This window comes from Panthera uncia (genome assembly GCF_023721935.1).
Source record: "Panthera uncia isolate 11264 chromosome C1 unlocalized genomic scaffold, Puncia_PCG_1.0 HiC_scaffold_3, whole genome shotgun sequence".
Classification (NCBI taxonomy): Eukaryota; Metazoa; Chordata; class Mammalia; order Carnivora; family Felidae; genus Panthera; species Panthera uncia.
Genome location: NW_026057584.1, coordinates 32,076,016 through 32,100,599, shown reverse-complemented (window position 1 = coordinate 32,100,599; position 24,584 = coordinate 32,076,016). Strand labels below are relative to the sequence as shown.

The 24,584-nt window shown below is 40.0% G+C and overlaps 1 protein-coding gene across 1 annotated transcript in view; it reads left to right on the top strand.

The window, feature by feature from the left end:
* Positions 1-12,151: 12,151 nt before the first annotated feature.
* CD28 (CD28 molecule) overlaps positions 12,152-24,584 on the top strand; it is a 29,124-nt gene continuing 16,691 nt past the window's right edge. The window contains exon 1 of the mRNA XM_049615088.1: positions 12,152-12,357. Coding sequence (XP_049471045.1) covers positions 12,201-12,357 — 157 coding nt within the window. The 5' untranslated portion in view covers positions 12,152-12,200. The remainder of the gene's footprint in view (positions 12,358-24,584) is intronic.

Genomic DNA, 24,584 nt, shown 5'->3' with positions numbered 1-24,584 from the left:
ATGTGCTGAGATACAGAGGTGAAGAAGCCAGATGTGGTCCTTGCCCTTAAGAAGTTTAGCTTCTAATGGAAGAGATGGACAAAAGTACAAATATATAAAATAACTATAAACTGTGGGCATTTAAAAAAGTAAGCTGGATATTGAGGTAGGGAATAAAAGAAGTATGGCAGCCAGAAATGACTGTCAGGAGGAGAAGCAAGCCTCCAGAAGAGCCAAGGGGAAGAAGATTCCAGGAGAAAGCTCAAGTGAAGTCCTGCTGCCTAGAAGAAACTGGTGTTTCAGAGGATTAAAAACAACACTCATGGGTCTGCAGCAGAGAGAGGGAGGGAGGGAGTGTGCTCTGACAGAAATTCTCCAAGAATTTTTTTATTTACTGTCAAGGACAGACTATCAAATGGAAGATGTGGAGTGCTTGCAGTGGTCAGGGGGCTTGATGTTATCATGCAGAGCAGGAGATCTGAGCCTGAGTGTGGTCCTTTCACTGTATATTGAAAGTCTCAGCACTGTATGTCTCACCCTGTTGAGGGACAGTGAGTAGAATGGAATGTTGGAATTCATCTAAAATGCAGGAGAAAAACAAGCACAGGTGGAACGGTCGAGCTTGTGATTCTGGCCCAGTATCAGGCCCACATGAGAAAACCATGGTTGGGAGTGGCCATCTGTGCCTGGTCAGGCATGGAATTGGAGGCTGAAGAGCATACTGATATTGAGGTCTCTAATGTTATTCACACTTTCTGCTCCTTGACCTTTCAGGATATAAGACATCTGGGATGTGTCCTTTATGAATGTCATTAAGATGCTGCCAGATTCCAGCTGAGGCTGAAGAGCATGTGTGTGTGTGTGTGTGTGTGTGTGCGTGCACTTGTGTGCACCCCACAGGTTGGTGGATGGGCTGCTGACGGCAGCCAGATGCACTGGCTTGTTCTGGGATTGTTAACCAGGAGTCTGATGTAATCTTGGGCAGGAGAGAAATTACATCTTCGTTTTCACTAAGCCCTGAAACTTAGCATTGCAACAATATACTTAGGCCACAAATCACAGTAATTTTAGCAGTACTCATGACTTTGTTATCAGTAGAAATCACATGATTATGAGAGGGGTTTTTAGGCTTTCGAACCACCAATGGGTCCTTGACACAAAAAAGTTAAGAACTGTCAGATGTCATGGACACAGTCTCGACAGTTGGATGTAATAGGAATGTTGGGGACAGAATGTCCACACGTCCTCTTGCATATCAAGCCATGTGAAGTAAGTACTGAGGCAAGACTTACTCATCAACCCCATGTTTGTGCAAATGCATACATATTTTTATTCAGCTTGTGGATCAGTTCAGAGACTGAGTTTTTGAGAAATAAAAAGAGAGGGATTGATCAAGGGAGACTTAGAGAGAAAATGAGAGAGGAGGGAAAGTGCCCACAATCTTGGGTACAAAGACTGCATTTCCATCAACGTTTCTTAAGTAGACGGCTGGAAAAAAGCACACGTAATCTTGCAACTCCGACCTCCTGGAGGAAGGCCATTCAGTCAGCCTGAGTCTTCCCCATTTCCTCAGGCTGTAGACCCAGGGTCCTCAGAGGTGACACCGCAAGAGTGCACAATGCAGATTGTTAGCCAGTCTGCCACCTTCCCCGGCTTAGCCACCCAACAGGTGCTATTTTTAGGAAGTCTAATTTCTCAGCAGGGACATAACACCAAAAGCCCTGAGAAGTCAGCCTGGTTTCCCAGAAGTCTGAGGTGGCACCCAGAGAGAAGAAATCCTTTCATGCCCCTCTGCTGAAATTAAAATATTTCTTTTTTTTTTTAAATTTTAATTTCTTTTTTTTAACGTTTATTTATTTTTGGGACAGAGAGAGACAGAGCATGAACGGGGGAGGGGCAGAGAGAGAGGGAGACACAGAATCGGAAGCAGGCTCCAGGCTCTGAGCCATCAGCCCAGAGCCCGACGCGGGGCTCGAACTCACAGACCGCGAGATCATGACCTGAGCCGAAGTCGGACGCTTAACCGACTGAGCCACCCAGGCGCCCCAAAATTAAAATATTTCTATTTCTGCACCCTGAGGCGATGGAGACAAAAAGGAAAAGGAGATGTTTGTTCACTTTTTCAGAGACTTCAGAAACCGGATTTAAAGCTTAGGAGGCCATTCACTCGCTCCCAGCCTCCGCCCTCCACCCCACAAACTGAATGACGGTTTCTAAACGTGCCTCTTCTGTTGATTCGTGGTCTAGTGGAAGCTCTTTCTAAAGGGACGGTTTAATGAGATGATGGTTTAATTGTGAAGAGCAAGGAATCAGAGAATTCAACTCTCCCAGGATCAGTCTCAGAGCAGCAACAGAGCGGTTCGGTTCTTTTCTGCTACTAGTAGTCTTCTCATCTGTAAAATGAACCAGTAGCCAGGGCCCCTCCCCATGGCTTCTATGAGATAATGTGTGTGAATTGAAAGGTGCCTGGTCAATGGTCGTTAATCTGGAACTGCTTTCACTTCCGTTTCCCTAGATGAATGTGCCAATCTCAAAGAAGTGCCCTCCTTTTTAATTAATGCTAGGTATTAGATTATGATCTAGGCCTATTTCTTATCACCTCTTTCTTTTTCCCCCTACAAATTATCCCATCTTACCTCTTCAGTCTTTCTGCAGTATCTTCCTTGCTAGATCATGAAAACATGCTTACCTCTCTGTATCTTCTACCTTAAACAGACCCTCCTCCTGACCTCACATCTCCCTCTGGCTCCTGCTGCCTCCTGTCCGCATGATTGGGACCCATCTGCCTGCAGAGAACAGTGTTCTGCTCTGGCCCCAGTGGTAGCTTAGTGGTAAAGACTCTGCTCCTGTAGGTGGGGCCTCTGGTTTTCTAGCAATGACCTAACTTGGCGGGGTGGGGGAGGGGTAAGTCTGCCTAATTCTGGGGAGCCTGTTGTGGCTGCCCATCTTAGCCACATTCTTACCAGTGATATTTGCGTCTTCACCAAAGCCTGACTCCTTTGTCTTTTTCAGTCTTACTTGATTTAAAACCGTATTAGCAAGTAGAAGGGAATAATTTGTTAACCTCCTCCAACCCCAACAATGTAAAAATGCCAAGATTTAAGGGACAGATGGGGGAAGAGTAGCCTGCAATCTGATCTGTGTCCATGGCTTTACTATAATCCCAGTCAGGGAGCCACAGAGAGCCATTCCTATCCTTCCCCTGGCCCTTCCCATGCTCCTACTGAAATCCTGGTCACCACCGTGATTCAGGCAGCTGATATCAATCAGTTGGAACTGATGTAAGAAATTAAACCTATCTGACAGCCTGGATCTAGCATGCTTATGTTCCTAAACCTGAGTCAGCAGCCCAGACCTGCATGCTGACCCATATTGTCCTCAGTGCAAAGAGCAAACTTCTTACCGTGGCATGACTGCCCTGAATGTCTGTCACCTCCCTTGCCTTTCCACAGTGTTCTTTCTGCTCCAGCCACACCGAGCTTCTTATGGTTCCTTAAACAAGCCATGAACTTTCAGGGTTTTTCCTAGAAGGAAGTTCCCATTCTTCCCCATTGCTGATTGGGCCAATTTTGCTTATCCTCCAAACTGTAGCATCCCTGCCCAGAGAAGTTTCTCTAAGCAAGTTAGGGGCTTCTTCTTCAGTGTTTCTTCCAGACTTGAGTCTTGCCTGGACTCTCAGCACGTAGAACAAGGCCTTCTCTATTGTGGGCACCAAACATGGGTTTATTGGGTGAACACGTGCCTTTTCAAGGTCACTACAGACTTCCTAGTGTTGTTTGTTCTGTTTTGAAGCCCACTAAATAATTCCCATATCTCTACAAAAGTCCTACTTGGCATAGCAAAGGTGGATAAACTTCACACAATGAACAGCAGCATGAGAAATCAGAATCGTTTAGGTTCTTGACATGGATGAGATTTCCCTGTGTTTCCAATATTGATTCTGGCCCCTCAATGAAGAGAATGATGAGTTAGCTTTTAGTCACTTCAAATCTGAGCAGCCTAATATATCTATGTATCTATATCATCTATATCTATATCTAATCACCTATCATATAACAGAAACTAAACAAACCAGTTTAGTCTGAAATTTTCCTCAAGACCGTGTATGAAAGACATACACACTATGGTGTAAATGGATGTTTCTGGATGGATTCTTCCTTTTTTTTTTAAAGTTTATTTATTTATTTATTTTGAGAGAGAGAAAGTGTGAGTTGGGGAGGGGCAGGGAGAGAGAATCCCAAGCGGGCTCTGCACTCAGTGGGGCTTGAATTCCTGAACTGTGAGATCATGACCCAAGTTGAAGTCGGACGCTTAACTGACTGAGCCACCCAGGTGACTTGGATGGATTCATAAATACTACATTTGTCTGGACCTTGCCTCAGACCATAGCCTTGCTCTCAACAATTCTATATATTACTCAGTGCTACCAAGAGAAGTGTAGTCACCATCTGTCACCATATAACATTCTTGATCCCTTACTGTTGGGCTTCTTGTTGTAGTCTTTTCTTCTCATGTTTCCTTTTTTCCCTTCCATAATTTCCAGGAGAAAACATAAAATCTTCATTTTTATCATCAGTACATATGGAAGGTTAGTAAATGTGTGTGAGTGTATAAGATGTGGGGGTATAGTGACTTAGAAGGGAAAATCCTGCTTTTTCTAAAACTTAAAGGAAAAAATAGAACTTAAAAACTTGGAGTTCTTTTAGCTTATTTCTATATCTGGCACATAGGAAATACTTAATAAACATTTGCTACAATTGTTCTTTTAATTTTAATATTATTAGTATAATAGGATCCAGTACTTGAAAGCAGGTTGTTTTTACACCAAAGCATGTGTAGGGAATATACTCTCCTGGCCCTACACTCTCCATAGGAAGTAGAGATTGTATATATTCTCTGGAGTTCATCCAAGCTACTTTTGGGACAAACAGGATCATGTATTTGGAACAGAGGTCAACAGCTGCTACTCCTCTGTGGCATTCCGGAGATGTGGACAGATGTATTCAGATTGACCTTCCCTATTCTGTGAGTGTGGGAACCAGTGGGAAGGGGTAGGGGGAGGGGAGATACTGTAGCAGGGAGGGTGGGAAGGTTCCCTTGGGGCCCAGTAATATGAGAGACCACTGAAAATAATGTTGAAGTGAATAGCTCTATTTCCTGGAGGTTCTGGGCTAAAAACATGTTAGGGGGATGAAGGCCCTTAAATTTTTTCTAAAATGAGGAAAACCAGGCATGACAGTTTTCCCAAGGCCAGGATAAGAGTGCACTTCCTGAAGAGGTCAGAGGTTTCCTCCTTACCATTCCACTGATTGCACAGTAGGGAATAGAAGAGGGTCAAAACAGGTTTAATACAAGATGTGGAGTAAAATACATTCCTTACTTTGCTCTCCCAACCCCAGTCATATTTAATTAACATTCCAAATATCCAAATATCCCAGTGGCTTCAAAAACTTAAAAATTCAGCCTGACTCAAGGCCCTTGGTACCTTTGTATAATGCCAGAAGTAAGGCAGACAGCTGGTCTTCTATAAGACTGAAAGAATGTGGCTCCATGAGGCTGTTAGATTTTCTGAATAATAGGATTTGAGAAAAGCACAGTAGACTTCCCTCCTAATAATACCTTTAGGTCCTAAAACCTGTAAATTTACATGGTCGTAATGGGTTAGCCAGAATCTGGTTGTTGGTAATCTTTCTCAATCTTTCATGATGGTGATCGATATTTTCTGTACTCGCCACTCTTCTTTTTCCCCCAGATTACCAAGTGAATGAACCTGTTTTCATGAAAACACCTTTTCCTCAAGCTGAGATTAGCATTGCCTAAGCTCACCATGTATCTTTGCTGATGGGACACAGATTCCTGGTCTCGTCAGGATGGATTCCTTTACTGACGATGTCAAAACTCTACACATATTATTTCTTCCTCTCGACTGGGTCAGCAGAAAAGTAATGAGAACCACATACTCCTGATTGAAGAAAGACTTTGCAAGTCACAGAGAATTGTCACTGAATCTTTTTTTTTTAGGTATAATTAACATACAATGTTATATTAGTTTCAGGTGTACAATATACTGATTCAACAATTTTATGTATTAGTGCTACCAAGATAAGTGTAGTCACCATTGTCACCATATAACATCATTATTGTACTATTGACTATATTCTTTATGCTGTGCTTTTCATCTCTGTGACTTATTTATTTTATAACTGGAAGTTTGTACGTCTTAATCTCCTTTATCTATTCATTCATCTCCACTCACCTCCCTTTGGGCAATTACCAGTTTGTTCTTCCTGTTTAAGAGTCTTTTTGTCTGTTTCTTTGCTTCTTTATGAAGTTGGTGCTAAAGGTCAGATGTGCCTATAAAAAGATACATTTCTCTCTAAAATCCTTGCTCCTAAACACTGCACTATCAATTACATATTCAAGCTGCTGTTGACCAGGGTTATGTCTGCTTCTACCATGATGTATGGATCCAGACCAAATGGAGCTTATCCCTGGTTTGCTACTTACTGTGTGATTGTGGGTAAATTACTTAAATTCTCTAAGTTTCTGCTTCCTTATCTATAAAATGGAGATATTAATAGTACCCACCTACTAGGGTTGTTGTGGAGATTAGATGAGATAACGTATGTGTAATGCTTAGCTACTAGCAGGAAGTCTCCAGGAAATGTTAGCTCCAGCTTTTTTTATTTTTTGTATTTTTTTAAATGTTTATTTATTTTTGAAAGAGAGAGAGAGAGAGAAAGAGAGAGAGAGAGGGAGAGAGAGAGAAAGCTGGTGAGGGGCAGAGAGAGGGAAACAAAGAATCCAAAGCAGGCTCCAGGCTCTGAGCTGTCAGCACAGAGCCCGATGCAGGGCTTCAACTCACGGACCATGAGATCATGACCTGAACTGAAGTTGGATGCTCAACTGACTGAGTCACCCAGGCACCCCTGTTAGCTCCAGCTTTTACCACTTGGAGTGGTAGACCTGCCTCTCTAAGTGCTCAAAAGGTTTTTAGATAGTTGTTTTTGGCTATTTTTTTTACCATATTTTTCATGTAATCCTTGATAAAACCTCCTAGATGGTTCTTGCAAAAAGATCTTTTTGTAATAGCTGTTTACTCAGTGGGATTAGTCAACAAATATGGCAGTTATTTTTTTGTTTTTCCTTTTTTTAGGCATAATGTTTTTCAAGATTTGGTCCTGCTTGCTTATGCTAACATGCATGACTTTCTTAATGTCATTGTTGTCTTTTTTTTTTTTTTTTTTAAAGTTTTTCGTACCAACAGCTGAGGTGATAGTACACAGATCAGGGAGAAAATCTCAGGCTTCATTATTTTCCCACAATCACCATGTGAGCATTTGAACCTCTGTAAGTCAGAGTTTTGGGGAGAATTAGAAACTAAAATGAAAGGCAAGTTTCTTGCTGGAATTTAGATCAAAGAAGATAATATCCTGGTAGGCTTGCTCTATATGAGTTAGAGAGAGCCGCAGGGCTTCTCATCGTTGTTTGGGTTGACAACTATGATTCTTTATATTCTTCAGTAATACTTTGTAGTTTATACGGGTGTATGTTACTATTAAAGCATTGTGCATCAAGGAGGAATACTATGCTAATTTCTTTTTTTAAACATTATTATTTTTTTAATGTTTTTTTTTTATTTTTGAGAGAGAGAGAGAGAGAGAGACGATGAGAGAGAGAGAGAGAGAGAGAGAGGGAAGGGGAGACAAAGGATCTGAAGCACTGGCCCTACGCTGAGAGCATAGAGCCTGATGTGGGGCTTGGGCTCATGAACCCTGAGATTATGACCTAATCGTGACCAAATCGTGACCTGAGCTGGAATCGGAGGCTTAATGACTGAACCACCCAGGCGCCCCTATGCTAATTTCTAAAATAAGAGTTCTGGTGGTGCTCACGCTATGAAGTATGTGAAATCAATCCACATAAATATACCGAACATACATTCAATGATCCATTTTGGTTGATCCAACAAACATCTATTCAGCCTATTATAAATGTGGTGAAATGGAGATTCATGAAATCTGATTTCTATCCTGATGGTGGGAAGAGTTACACATTATGTGAGATATAAACAGCTTATTGAGTGAGGTATTTTCATCTCCATTTTACACATGAGGAATTCAGACTGTGAATTTCTAGGATCATGTAGCTACAAAGTGGCCCAACTGAGGTATTTGACCCCTAAACTCACAGGACTTCAAATCTTAGCCATTGGAATTCAAGATGTGTGATTTTCTCCCTATTCCTACCATTTCTCCAATACCAGCTGGATGTCCTACAGTTCAATTCAGTTCTGACACTGTTTAGTTAGTGTCAGATCCTACAAATTAAGGACTCAGTCCCAGGAGACTTCCTTCACTTCAGATGCCAATTCCAAGTCTCAAGTTGTCCATTTGTACTTCTGTCTGGCTTGCCTATAAACTGGGTTTCTACGACTCCTTACTTAGGGTCAATAATTTGCTAGAACAGCTCACAGAACTCAGGAAAACACTTACCAGTTTATTATGTAATTAAGGATATGACAGAGGCTGCAAATGAATAGCCAGATGAAGAGAGATATAAGGTGAGGCCTGGATTCTAAATTCTGGAGATTCTGTCTCTGTGGATTTAGGGTGCACCACCCTCCTTGCTTGTGATATGTTTACCAGCTCAGAAGCTCCTTGAACCCTGAATTTCAGGGATATTTACAAAGGCTTCATCATATATGCATAACCAACCATTAACTCAATCTCTAACTGTTCTTCCCTCCCCAGAGGATAGGGGCTAAGCTTCTAATCATAGCTTGATCTTTCTGGTGAACTGCCCGCATCCTAAAACTATCCAGGAACCTACCAAAAGTTGCCTCCTTAGAATATAAGATGCTCCTATCACCCAGGAAGTTCCACAGGATTTAGGAGCTGTGTGTCAGAAACTAGGGTCAATGACCCAAATATTAAAACAGAAGATGCTCCTAGCAACTTCATTGATTAGGAAATCACAAGAGTTTTAGGAGCTATTGCCAGGAGCCAAGGACAAAGACCAAAATATATATTACATCACAATCTTACATGCTCTGAGATTCTTTTCTTCCCCCCAGGCTCTTACCCCTAGCCTTATTTCCTATTAGGTTTCAAATAGCCTATAGAATTTGGACACTTGTATTATATTTTTTTCTGACAAGCCATGTAGTTGGGACTTCAGTATACTTGTTGATTGAGTAAGGTCATTTGTTTCATCATGTTGCCTATGTCCTTGCATTTCAAGAGCATGTGCGGATTTAAGGAATCTGGAGTTTCTCCAGAAAAGTACATGTGCTGTTTTATGAAACACAGTTGGATTTATATATCCCCAGTGCTGTCTTGGCCCACTAGCTCCTTTCCTCTCCATACTCCAGTCACACAGGCTCTAATAAGACATCTTCTTAAATATGCCTTGCAATGGAAATGTAACAAGCATTCCCTATTCTTTGGTCCTGAAGGAATTTACAACACTGGGGAGGGTTGAAAGCAGGGAGTCAGTAAAGTGCTGTGGTTAAGGAATAGCGGTTCAAGTTTGAAAGATCTAGGTTCGAATCCTGGCTGCACTGCTTCCTGCACTTCCTAACCCTCTCTCAGGGTCAGTCTTCTCATCTGTGTAATGGGGATAATAATAGCCTCTTCCCTATAGTTTGTGTGAGTATTGAATGAGATCAGGCATGTAAGCTGCTTGGTACATTAGCGCTTGCTACTATTATTGGAAACGCACTAGAGTCTCAGTACTGTACCCATGTACTGAAATGGTGTCCCTTATTTGACCTCTATCATTTCTACTTCTTAGTATATGTGAATGCTTTTGAATTTCAGGAGGAAATGTGAAAGGATTCTAATAAAATGATTTACTTTTTTTGTGTGATACATGTTGAAAACAAGAAGTCAAAGTTTGTGTTTCTTTTTATTCTAAAGAATGAAAACCAAATAAAGTTGGTCAAGTAATAAAATCAAGTACATTTAATTACTTGATTAAGTCATCTATCCTCTCTGGGCTTTAGTCTCCTTTGCAAGATAAAGGCATTAGACCAGATAACTGCACTATTTCTTTCTACTTAATTTGATTCTATTAAACACTACCGTAGATACAATATTAACTAGATGCTATACCGTCATCCTTGGTATACTTGAAGATAGTTATTAACTCACATCTTAGCCTTTGTTATCAGTCATTGGAAAGTTTGGGTGGTCTTCGTTTCTACTATACATATTTTTAACCCTGGTAATGAGTTTCAGAGCCTCAAATTCTAGATCTGTGTAGTCTGGTGGCTCCAGAATAGGGGTTATCTTTTAGAGAAGGGTACCTTGCCTTCTATCACTGCTCCTGGAAAGACATCAGGCCCTAGGTAAGATCTAGAGGGTCAGAGCCAGGAATACTGGGTCAAATTCTGGAAGTGAATTTTCTCCAGGACTGGGGACATGACTTCCTCATTTACTTTTAGTTCAGAAGTGTAAGTGAACCACTGCCAAATTGCTCCAAAGTGCAGAGAAATATGTCAGTACAAAAGGGTCACCAAGATCTGTTTGTGAGAAAATTGAAATGAGGACAAAGAGGGTCTGTCCAGAGACAAAATACTTTTGATCTGTCATTTACCAGATGAGGAGGAAGAGACATGAAGACTTTTTCCACTTGTAGCTAAATCATCAAAGATGTTCACAGTAGCATTTCAAAATAGCAAAAAGTTGGTAAGAACATTAAGGGATTTTTTTTAATGTTCATTTATTTTTGAGAGACTGAGAGAGACAGAGCCTGAGCAGGGGAGGGGCAGAGAAAGAAGGAGACACAGAATCTGAAGCAGGCTCCAGGCCCTGAGCTGTCAGCACAGAGCCTGATGCAGGGCTTGAACCCACGAACGGTGAGATCATGACCTGAGCAGAAGTTGGACACTTAACCGACGGAGCCACCCAGGCATCCTGAACGTTAAGGGATTTTTAAATAATTTATGATATAATTATAGGACAGGATATTATATCTCAATAAAAATGATGTTTATAAAGAATACTTACATGTCATGGGAAAATGATTACGGTATAACAGATAATAGTATATATCTGTTGAAAATATAAATAAAACATAATATTAAATACATAAAACTCTTAATAGAAAAACCTATGGAAGGCAGTGGACCAGAATATTAACAGTGTTTATATCAGGGTGGTAAGATTATGGATGAGTTTTGTTTTAATAATTATTTTTAATAATTAAAAAGGTAAAATGAATCTTTTAATAAATTTTATATATGAAATATGTTCTTTCACAGTCAGAATAAAAAGCAGGACAGGTTATCTTAAAAAAATACATAATACCCCAAATTAGGGTAGTCATATAAAGCTTAGATTATCAGGAAAGGAGTAGAAAAATTATGAGAAAGGTCTTGAGAAAGCCAGTGAGTGCAAGATCTTGACCTGGATGGCCAGATGAGGAGAGCAGTGTTGGCTCCACCAGTGGGCTGGCCGTATATGCAGAAGGCCTGGCCAGCAGCAGAGGGTTGTGAAAGCATGGTGACTGGTCTTGGGGAGCCTTCTAGAGAGCCTGTGTTCATGCCTCTTACTTAACCTTGAATGGTTCCTTGAGGAACCTAGGGAGATACAAAGGGGCTTTTTGTTACACTAATGACATATGTGAAACTTTTTGACTTTCCCACTGCTCAGGGAACCCTTTCCAGATATTCACTGGGCTGGCACCTGCGTGTGGGGTGTGTTCCTCAAAGTTCCTGGAAGGGAGTTGGGGGAGGCTTGGTATAAACTAAGGCTTGTGTGCTGAATGCTCCACAGAGCTACCTATGTCTAACACAAAAGTTCAATTCCTAATATTTATAACTCCTCCCAACACTGATAGGGATGTTTCCCAAACCCTGTAATTATTGTTGTTGTCTTTTGGACACAATCTCTACTCATGCTATAAAAAAATCTCTCTGCTGTGGTTGGTTTCTCTTCCTCTTTTGAGAATACTTTGTTTGTCTTCCCTTCAATTCTTGGTGGATTTCAAGCACCTATTCCACAAGCTCTGATACCTGTGTACAGAAAATAATTCTCATCAGCCCATCATAGAGTAACTGACATTCTTTTTCAATGACAAGAAAAGCTTGTCTTTAAAAGAAGAGGAAAAGTCTAAAGTCATCAAAACAATGTAATATCCTGTGTGAAATGTTGCAGTCATGATGCCTTGTGGTTTAAGTCCCTTGATCATGTGCCCTGAGTTGGTGGTGGCTGTGGATGACGGAGACACTCAGACTCTGGCAGGTGCATCTTCAGCTGCCCTCACACTTTGGGCTCCTCGGGGAGGAGGGGCTGGAGCCCTGGCCCACCGTTAGCACAATGATCCTCAGGCTGCTTCTGGCTCTCAACTTCTTCCCCTCAATTCAAGTAACAGGTAAAGAATTTTGATTTCTTTCCTCCTCTCAGTTTTTCTTTTGAAGTTTTCGATTGGCTTGGCTCATCTTAAATTTCAGACAACTTATGAAATGTAGTTTTTCAACTATTTGAAATGTAGTTTTGCTCTAATATGGCAACCTGTTATTTAGGAACTCATTGATTCTCAGTCTACAGTATGATATTTTAAGAAACATTCTTTGGAATTAAGTAAGATTTATTTAGCTAGTAGTTGACAATGTTTCAGGGAGCTCTAAAAATTATGCTTTGAAAAAAATTAAGACAATTACTATAAGAGGGTTGGTTCTGAAAGCTCTGGATTTAGACCACTAGGGTTCATATCACAGATCCATTTCTTACTAGCTGAGCTTAGGCTAGTATGTAAACTGTATGAGTCTCAGTTTTCATGTCTATAAAATGGGGATACTAGTAACCTCATCTCAAGGTCACTGTGGGGATAAAATGAAAAAAATCTGTGTGAAATGCTTAGCACAGTCAGTGCTTGGCTTGCAAGATGAATGTTAGTCGTAGTTCCTATGTCTACTCAAATTGAATTCAGTGTGTCAGAATGAATTCTGGCGTCATTGCAGAAGGTGGCACAATCCAAAATCCAAATGCTAATGGAGAATTAGTTTCTTTTACAATTGGCTGAAATCTGTTACCTTAGATTAAAATCCTTTAAATTCCCAATGGTGATGATGAAGATGATACACTTAGTGCTATTATAATGGAACTCCTTTTCAGATGAAGAGATCAAGGGGTAGGGATGTTAATTTGTCTGAGTATATACAGATATGAGTTGTTGGTTCAGGGTCTGAACCACCTTAATCTGACTCTTCAGCTCTTGACGATTATACTATTCTGCCTGATGTGATGTGGTTTACGATTTCATAGCTCCAGATATATCCAGGGTTAAATTATCTTTGAAAATCACAATTCCAAACAGAAAGAGCTTGTTGCTTTGGTGGGCTGGGGACGGGTATTCGAATCGTTCTCAGAATTTGAAAAATGTCCCGCTTGGCTCAGGATTTGTACTGATTAGTGAGCACATCTAAATAGGATAATTATTTTTCCTTTAAGGTATGTTGACTAGCCAGTATCTTCAATGTTCTTTCTCATTTATTTTGGTGGTGTGGAGACTGCATTATTTGATGTTGTTCTTAACATCATGTGCATGAACTCCAAAGGGTATAATTTCCCAACCTGCACAAGTGAAATACTTACATATACACCCATCTATTCCATTGCCTTTTGTGCCAGTGAGCACATTTACAAACTGTGTGTATTTATAAAACGTGCCGATACAATGAAAGACATAAGCTGGTGATGAGCTAGGTTATGCCCTAGTATCTGGTGCCAAGCATTTAAAACTACCAAATATATTTTAAAAGAATTTAAAAAATTTCTTTTAGAAAAAGCTCTTTAAACTATTTTTAAGGGATCTTTAAAATTTATTTTTTAAAGATATTTAAAATTTCTCAATTTGTTACACAGTCAAGGATAGACAGAAAGGAAACACAAGCCTCATTCTCACCGAAACTATTCAAGTATTTGTACACAAAATACTCTCCTGATGTGCTTTGTGGACAACCATCTGTCATCAACTCACTGAATCTCTTTTGAAGATATTTTTTTGTAAGATGCAAAGCTTTATATTTTTCCTTTAGAACATTTATTGAAAGAGGAGTAGCTAAAACTGTCATTAAGGATATACACATGTGGGACCTCTGTTTTCTACTTGGAGATATATCTGCATTTCAAATGCCAACTCACCCCCATAATGACTTTTAAGATTTGATACTGAGTGGCCGTCTAATGAAGTAGGGGTAGAAATGCTTTGAAATGCTTCTTCCAGTAAGAAAACTTATGAGAAAAAATAACTACAACATAAAAAGATGCATGATCCATTCTAATCAATGATTCAAAACCTGCCATATGCTTTTTGCCTCTCTGTATTTGCCTTCCATAAAGAAATTATAGATAAAATAATTCTCTTGTCACACTGTAACTGTCCTCCCTAGGATTGAGAGAGATTACTGGTATGTCTGTGTTGAAGCGTGTGTGTGTGTGTGTGTGTGTGTGTGTGTGTGTGTGTAGAACTGTTCTTTTCCACTATTTAAAAAATTTGAACTCACTGGCTCACAGCATAGCTTAAAATGTTTATTCTATGAAGGTTAAACCTAACCTGATTCTTCATGATTTTAATGACACTGTAGAAAGATCTTTACAGCTAACTTAAAAAAATATATAATTTAGGAAGCATGAGGAAACCTTAACTTAGACAAATCCTTTAAGAAAGTTACATGTTTCCTACCAGATTTGGGCAACTGTGCAGTTGAGATCTACAAATTGAGAGGATTTTGTTGGACTTTCAAATAGAGTCCAACTTAGAATTGCAGTCCTTGAAAGGGAACCAAGTTGTGGTTGATGGTAGAAGGAATGTGCATATCGTAGATGGCATTGATCATAGATTTTTCAGCCAGTATTGGTTATTTTTCACCAAGGCTAATCATCCAGCATGAAGATAAAAATCAGGAAAACACGATTTATTTTTCTATCTGAGGATTTCTTTTCATCTTTCCCCAAACCTCCACAAATAAACTGTCCAAATGTCCAGTTTGAACACAGTGGATTTCCCCAATGCTTTTGCATTTCCCTTGGCACTTCTTTTTATGAGAGAGGCATAGAAGGCAGGAGGAAGATGATTTAAAAAAAAAATCATCAGTGAAGCAAGGTAATTAAAGACTTCATTTTTAGTTCAGCAAATGACCCCTCTGAGGTCGTTGTCCACAACAAGAAGTAATTGACCTCTCACAGGAAAGTGTTGCTGTGAGGCTGGGCTTAGGAAAGATAAGATAGAGAGATGAGCATTGAAAATGCTATATAATTGGCAGATTGCTGTATCTCATGACATCCACTATACTGTAGCCCGTTTTTCTGACTGTTAAAGAATCTACTGGGTGTTTTGTCATCTCAAGTAAATTTGATGGACATTTCAAATGTACAGACATTGCTTAAGAATTTATTTTACTCTACTCCCACACATATGATAGGATTATTACTTTTTATTTTTTTAAAGACAACCATCCAGACAGGACTTTTATAGCAAGGACCATAAAATCAATATCAATATATCAATACCAAGGAATAGAATGAGTCATTTTCACAGACTGATTAGAAAGAGAAATTGATCTGTGATTGTAACTCTGAAGCTCTCACATTAAAACCCTTTTTATGGATGGGAGGTGGGGATCTTGCTCTCTCTTCTTTAGACTTAGACTGTCTTCCCTTTTAATGTCTTCATTTTATTTTCCTGAGTGGAGAAATGCCACACGATTACCATTCAGCTTTTACAACCTGTGGTTATTTTCCTCCAAGTAGTTCCTGTATGCAGTGTGCTGACGTTTACAAAATGAAAATTTTTATGCCACCAATATCCTAGAAGACAATTCCATTGTGGTTTATCATCTCTAAAACAATAGCTCTTTATTAACTAGTACGGGCATTGATAAGGATACACGATTGCAAACTTTCTCATCTACAAATTGGAGGGCGGGCAATCTTTCAAAGCAGTTATTTTACAGCAGGTCACTTAAAAGGATAAAATCTTTCATTTTTCCCTTTCATCTTGGTTAAAGTTTTGCTTGCCTTTTTCTTCAAGAAATTTGTTACTTATGTAACTTCATAGAGGCTGGTACTTTTCTCCTTAGTAGATGGTTTAGCTGAACTCTTGGAAAAAATGACATCTGGGTGGTTTTGTGACTAACTGAAGGGGTCTCTGGTTTTTGAAGACGTGTTTAGGAATCTATGTCTCTTTTATGGTCATTTCTTGACTCTTTTGGTCTTAACATGGTGTTGTCATAAAAAAAAAAAAAAAAAAAAAAAAAAAGGTACCCAGAGCTTTCAGTCTGAGAATCGTTGCATAAGAATTGGTCCGTGAAGCCGGAGAGAAGGCAATCCAGGCCCCAGGGAGAAGTGATTGCAAAGTAGGGGTCAAACTTCTTGCTTGCCACTCTCATTTTGATGATTCTGAACATTAGAAGAGAGGAACACTGGATGGAGTCAAGGGCTCGTTGGTCACTTGTTAGAGGATGTGAAAAAGAGAGTTTAGACTTCTTTGGCCTAGTATTTCAATACTCACGTCATAGGCATCTTGATTTAGTCTGTGTGTCACCATACATGTTACGTGTGTTTATATTTTCATTGCTGGATGGAAACCTGCACTGTGGTGGAGAATTTCTTAACTATGAGCTGCAACTTTATCTGTGCATCGCCATTACCGTCATCTTGTTCATTTGTCATCATCTTCATTATCTGTGGGACTTCAGCTGTCAAGGTAACTGGGTTAATGGTTCCTGATGGTGTCATAAATGTCACCCACTCATAATTCACTCTGACCTCTGATCTAATCAGGACCCCTTTTCTGCAGTATCTAAGTCAACTTTGTGGCTCATGATTCACCATGTAATGTATTGATTATAGCAGGAATTCCTGTTCACCCACTCATTCACACAAGAATCTGAATTATTGACATATCTTGCATTTTAACAGTGACATAGATTCCCTTGTTAGGAACTGAGGTGGGTGGGTCTTTTCTTTTCTTTCTTTTTTTGTTGTTTTTACTTGCTGAGATGGTAGAGGTTGTAGTCTTCATTGTTTAATTAAGAACACTTGTCAGATGCTGAAGTGGCAGAATATCACTGTCGCTAGATCTGCAGCTTTCATGTGATGTGATGACTTTCTTTGATATTGAACACTACTAAAAAAGAGGGTACACAATTTAAGACCAGCTTTAGGAACATCGGGTCCAGGAGGGTTCCGTTTCTCATCCACAGACTCTGTCCCATAGAAACTGGGAGAGAATGGGCACGTATAAGAAGACTGTTTCCTTTCACGTTGGAGCTCCTGGGAGGACTAAAACCAGGCTGTTACTAGGTTTCTGTTCTGTAAAGTGCCTGCTTTTTCTTGTGCTTTAGCAAGACAGGTCTTCATTCATGTACTCATTCTATAGGTATTTATTAATATCTTCTATGTGCTATTCTAGGTTCTGTGACTGATATAAAAATCCAGTTTGAGTTTCAATGAAGTATAAATGAGAATTGTGAAATCTTTCTAGAATTTTTTTCTTTCAATTTAGTATCATTGAGAATAATTTTCTGTTCACAGTAATTTATTTTATGCCAAACAGTTACAAACAGAATTCTCCATGCAAGTGGTGGATTCAACCACAGATACTTAGAGATGGGCAAGAACTTGGACATCTCTCCAGCTATAGAAAAGCAAGTTGTGTTGATGGTTCCTAGATGATGCTCATAGAAAGGTGACTTTGCAACGTGTCCTGGCATTTTTGGATGATCTTAGACTGGATCCATCTCACTTATCCAATCTACTTTCTTTCATTCCCTAATATAGGATCCTCAAACCCAATATTGCAGCTTTCTTCATAGTCGCACCTACCTGAACTCTGTGTTTATGCCCTTTCTGATGCTGCATCCCTCCTGGAACTCTCTCTCTCTCTTTCCATCCATCCAAATCCTACTCATCTTTCACTTTAGAATATAGTGCAAGATTCACCTCCTTTGAGAAAGTTCTCCTTGGGCATCCAGCCTGTGTTATGGACTTGTAAGAAGAGTCCCAATGGGAATGTAACTCAATCTAACAAATATTTAGTAAACCTCTGTTATTTTTTTAATCTCTGTTGGAGTCTGAAGGAATATAAAAAGAGGAAAAGCACTATAAAGACTTACTTAGCACACAAGAGCTGCTTGTGTAATTAACCAAGTTCTCTCTGACTTTATGATCCAGTTGAGAAGACTATACATGACAGGATATGGCAGCTGGAAACAGATAACTAACTCGGTGCAACTTCCTCATGCTGTTTGGTGCCTTAATGATTTTGCATATATTATTCTTGTAATCTGAAGTGTCCCTTACACCTCTCACCTGAAGAAGCCTTCTCTGAGACCCTAAATGGCAAAGTGAGGGACTTCTTTCCTTCTCAGGTTTCCCAAAATTGTTATTATGCATTTATACATCTTTTTATCTGTTTTTTTTCCCCTAGACTGTGAGCTCTTTGCAGGAAGAATCATGTCTTATTCATCCTGATAACTTAACAACACACTGAAGTTATAACTTATTTCAGCACAGTGCTGGAAGCATTATAGGTGTTCAACAAATACCTGAAGAAGGAAATGAATGAGTTACTACTAAAATGAAGAAGCATAACATAAATCTGCTAGTAAGATTAATGCAGAATATAAGCATTTATGGAGAGGTGGGAATTGAAGTGGATATTAAAAAATAGGATTTGAATGGATGATGTTATTAATAATAATTGCTAGCTAACACTTATTTAGCACTTATAATGTGCCAGACACTGCTCTACCCGGTTTTCCCTATATTAGATCACTTATTCTTCCCTGAAATCCTTTGGAACAGTTACTATGATTATCTTATCTATAAGATGGGGACACTGAAGCATGGAGCAAATAGAGTGACTTGCCTGTGCTCACACAGCTAATAAGTGAGTAAATCCAGACACTCTCGCTCCAGGCTTCATATTCTTACCAATTCCATGTTACTTCAGGAGGGAGAAGCAATACAAATAAAGAAATTAAACAAGGCATACTGTTCCGTGTTCTTGGAACAAAGGGCCAGTCTGAATGTGTGGAGGCTTGAAAAGTTAGGGTAGAATCAGGTCAAACCAAGGATTGAATACTGATAACCCAAGTTCAGACTTCATTTTCAAGGCCTTGTGAAGCAGCTGGAAAGTTTTTGGAAGCAGGATGGTCTAGAATGCCTAGAGATTAATGGTAAGGAGATCATGTTGTAACACTCTGCACTTTGCCAGGAGAAGGGGTAGATTAGAATTTGGGTAGCAAAGGTGGGAACAAAAAGAAACAACTATTCTGAGAAATGATTGAAAAGTAGAAATTCCAGGATTTAGTGCCTGAAAGAGAAGGAGGGATTAAGAGTGATGCCAAGGTTTTTGGCTTAACAGGGGAATGGTGGTATCACCACCTGAGATGCAGGTGTTGCTGTGCAGCTGAGTTTGGGAGCCAAATAGTGTTTAGTTTTAGACACACTGAGTTTGAAGTAAGGGCCTGAGATGGCAGAAAACCTGAAGCTATGGGAGTTGGGTAATAAGAAAACATCTAGGAATCCTCATCTTTGGAGTAAAGCTGATGTCATGAGAATGGATGGCCACTAGAAAGGAGAGAGTATAGCTATAGAAAAGCAGAGTTGAATCTTACCTGGAAAACAGCTCTGGTTAGGAGTTGGCTAACACAGATGACGAGCCAGTGAAGGAGACATAGAATGTGTTTGGAGAAATAAGAAAAGAATAAGGCTCGATAGAACACCACTAAAGCCAAAGGAGGAAAGAATTTCAAAAAGAGATAGTGCTTAATAGCATTAATTGTATAAGGGGAGAAGTGAATAGTGACTTGGGGAGGTATTGGTTTTGGCTCAAAGGAGGCCAGTTGGAATTTTGGAGCTTAGACAGAATGGTGGGGAAGCGAGGTAACACTTCAAAAGGTCAAGAAAAAGTGGAGGGGAACAAAATAGAGATAGTGGAAAGAGAGGAAATTGCTAGATTAGAGACAATTGGGAGCTTATATCACCTATAATGTCTACCATTTTTTCATATATGGTAGGTATGTAATAAATGTTTGCAAACTGAATGACTTCATTACGTTTGACCTGTGGAAGAAGCCAAATGCTGTTCTTGAGGGAGGGAGTGAATAAGTGAATGTGCAGTGTTGAAGGGGTGGAGGGGAAAGAAGACCATTGGGAAATAAAAGAGGAAGAGGGAGAAAAATAAAGGAGAATGGAAGCAGTTTTCTCCAGGAGATGGGGAGGGAGATTTGGGGCACAGAGGATGGGAGTATCAGAGAAAGGAGGATAAATGTCTAAGAGGAATGAGGAAGAAAAGAAGAGATTTATAGGGGCAGAGATATGTATGTTAGTATGGAGCTAGGGTAGATGGATGATTCCATGCTGGCATACCTGACATTAAAAACTTTTATTAAATATGTGTGTGTGTGTGTATATATATATATATATATATACATATGTGTGTGTGTATATATATATATATATATATACATATATATACATAATTCTTTCAGAACAGACCTTGGTGTTAAACCTATATCAACAAGAGCTACTGGATAATACATACCTTGACTTTGAAGGCTTAGCCCATTTGTATTTTAAATTTGCTTGAACCTTCAAAAATGAACAATATGGCTAGACTTGGCCTCAGCTCATGCCTGAGATAAGAGGGTCACAAGGTTCAGAACAATCTTGCCCAACATCATGGGCAGGGCTCCAATTTCCAGTCAGGGAAGTTAATCTCAGAATCTCCATGTGTTTTTCAGAACAAGGATGTAGCTGCTTGCCCTTGGCTTTGTGGAGGACATGTCTGTTATTCTACAACCCCCCTCCCCCCTTATTTTCCCCAAACTTAAAAGCTAAAGTCACTGATTTCTCAAGGAAAGGGGATGTGATTAGAAGTTTTAGTCTGTTGAATTGTGACAAAACTTTTCTAGGCCCTCATTTCCTTGTCTGATATGTGAGGAGGTTGGATTTGAAGACATCTCAGGTCTATTTCTGGTTTAAAAATGCTTCTTACATGGAATAAGAAATGCTGGCTTTTATCTGCTCTCACGAGGCAACTCGGCCACCCGCCCCTTTGTGGATGCTCTTATGATCTGAGAGAGAAAATACAAAGAATTGCAGAGCAGACATCTCTGAAATTGCTTGGAGAGACTGCAAGCCAGGACATTAAGTACTAAGATGCTTAGAAATTATGGCAGGACTTGGTCTTTGCTCCCTCTCTTCCACCTTCCTGTGTAATGTTAAGGTTCAACTTAGTAATTATTTTCAAACTTCCAGGTCATGACATTTGCCTAGAAGATTGTGTATGTGCCAAGGTGGCCTCGAGGAGGCTCTTTGGAGATGTAAGATTGAATTATCATCATACTGTTTATGTAGAAAGCTGTGAAGTACTGGTTACCTACCATTTGGACTATAGGTAACTACTGTAGTAGTAGTAGTAGTAGGTAATTACTACTAGGGTAATAAAACTGGATATTTGGGAGTGGTCTGGCAGCGTGTGTATAAGTTAAGGTGCTCTTCCTGGTTGGCCTCTTAGATTTTCCTTGTAGCATTTGGAGCTGAGAGGACAATTGAGGACTTCTGAATTGTAGGGCTGGGTCACATCACACTCATTTCCGTCACTTTGTGCTTAGGGAGCTTCAGTCCTGGAGCGCTCACACTCTGCACTCCCGGGCAGCGTCCGAATGGGGATGGATGATAGGGATGGCTACGACAGTGCAGGCAATGGCTTTCGGCAGCCTTAACATTAGCTGTTATCTTCATACAGAGGACATCCTGATGTATGTGTTTATCTCCGACTTTCTTGAGCTCTGGTCCGGCACATCTGATTCCTGGACCTTTCCTTCAGGATGCCTTACCCACCTCTCAAACCCAGTGTATCTAAAACTGAACCCTACGGCTTTTTTTTTCCAAACAAATTTCCGCTCTTCACTTACCAAATTTTGTTAACAATGCCTCCACTGCCACCCTCCCCCTCCCCACAAACTCTGTGTCGTTTCTGATTCTTGTTCACCGTCAGTGAGCACAACCAAGCACCAACTCCACGTCCGTCCGTCCTTTCCATCCCAGCCCCCTCCTCAGCTCTGGCCCTACGAGCTCACATCAGAGCTACTGCAACAGCCTCCTGATTGGTCTCTGCCTCCCCTCCACCCTCCTTCAGCTAGTGCACCCCGCAGGCAGCACTTACCACACCGTTTTCAACTCAGCTGTCTTCAATACGTCCCGTTGCCTTTCTAATAAAATCCAGGTGTCTTTTCTTGGCATTGAAACCTCTCTATGATTGCTATCAGCCATCTTTACCTATTTCCCCTTTATGTAAAAGGAACGCCCTGCTGGTCACCAATGAACCTTTATGCTAAAAGTCATTCCCTTGATCTTAGTCTGTCTAAATTTGCCCCAGACTTCATGGCCCGGCTAAAGGTCAGTCTGTCTGCACAGAAGCCTCCAGAATCATCTCATCTGGAAATAAGGCCTTTTTCACGCGACTGTCCGTGACAGGGCTCCTGCACCGTACTTGGCTTTGGAGTATAGCTAATTGCGCATTTGCCTTAGGATTTCACCTAGAAGAAAGAGGCTGAGTCTTTTACATCTCCCAGGAACCTAGGACATTTTGTTCTATTACTTATTTGCTGAATAAATGCATGACTTTGTCATGGCAGAAGTCAGAATACCAAAGAACAATTTTCTGACACATTGAAATTTCTTTTCAGAAAGTACTCATTGATCGTTTTGATAATTTTTCTCTCTTCAGAATTAATGACTAGGTGCTCAGATGGGACTTTTTGCTACTGAACTATTTGACCTCTGAGTTACTTTCCGACAATTGCATGGAGCACAATAGTTTTTTAAAAGGACAAGAACAAATGTCCTCTATGCTAGAGTGTCCAGCCTGTGTATAAAAAGATGAGGGTGAAGATTGGAGCTTAGATTGGTGCTGGTTAACAGCAGCTTGTTGAGTAAATTTATTAATTAGGTTTCTATTTCTATTTTTATTGCTACCTGTAATCATTGTACTTGTTTGAACTAAGGAATCTGGATTTTGTATACAAATCATCCTTTTGATACGAGTAAATATGCTTGACAGAACTGATGGTTGTACACACACAGTCTTGGGCAGGGCTGGTCCCGTGGCCGGTTTCTCTGAAAAAAGTCATTGCATCTGTCATGGTGGCCTCCTCTTCATGATTCTCTTTCCTTCTGGTTCTGGTAGGCTTACCCTGCCCATGCCCTTTTAGACCTAAGGGTGGTCATAATTGCTGCCGTGAGCCAGTTTCTAGCATTTGCCTTGTGGTTCCACACTTTTGACAACAGTCCTTTTATAAATAAGCCTTCCTCCTATTGCCCAATTTTGATCGTGCCATTTGTTTTCCGCAGGGATCCTGAATGAGACACTCTCTCTCTTTCTCTCTCTCTCTCTCTCTCTCTCTCTATATATATATATATACACACACACACACACATACATACATATGGCTGGCTTTGAAAATACAACATGCTTTTTCAAAGCTCTTTTTTTGGAGGAGCTTTCCTTAGATCTTTATTCCTTGGGAAAATGGGGAAACTTTCAAGACAATAGTCATTAGAAAACTAGATGGAACAACCACAATGTGATTTTGAAAATGTAATGTGTATTTTTGTTTTCATTTTAACATGAATTTCAGAGAGTCTGGAGCCATTCAAGGTATGCTAGGTCATTCCTAGCTTTGTTTTTAGCTCAAAGAAGATGGCAAAATTCTGACAAGTGTTTTGTAGTCCTCTTTCTCACATTTGTATGAGGCAAAGCCACCAGACAGAGGAAAGAGCCACTTTCCTCCCAGAAAGCACAGTTTGTCTTACAGTTCCCTGAGCAAACACTGGATTGGCCTGTGAGCAAGCCTGCCCTTAATGGAGCCTAAAATGGAGCAAGTGGTCAGATGGCCACGTGTTAAAGAGTATCCTAGGCCTGAAGAGGAAATATACTCAGAGGAAAGTTACAGTAACTTCACCAGCTCTGTGGTCGGGAGGGAGGTGCCATACCCCAAGGAAATCAGCGTCACCTTCATACTGCGTTCGCAAACACCACAGAGCAAGATAGTTGAAAATAGAAAGCTTTCATTTTCTTGGGTTCCTGCCTGACACGTTAAATTCTGTTCAGTCAGAATTTTAAAAAAGGAAACGACGTGATTAGGATCTTACGATCTGATTTTTAAGCTGCAAAAAAAAAAAAAAACCAAAAAAACCCAAAAACCCTCTGATTGTGATGTGCAGAGATGGAATCCAATAAAGTTCTTGAGAGGTTCTGAAAGAAAATCACATTGCCAATTAAAGATGTATTATATTTCTACCTACTGCTTCCTTAACGTCTCAATGCAAATACCAGTCTTGAGTGCTGTCTACTCTATTCTCTAGTTCACTAGCCCTAGGTGCTATTCTGTTTCTCTGTGGTGCTATGATAAGGAAAAGGAAAGATGGCATATCATAAATTAAACATGATACATATATGTAATTCACAGGTGTCCTGAAGAATTTTCCCAGTGAGGTTTGAATGAAAAGTGACTATGTTTCAACTAATGTTCATGTTCAAAGTGTTTTGTGCAAGTGCATTACAGGTAAAGAAAGTTTGAAAAC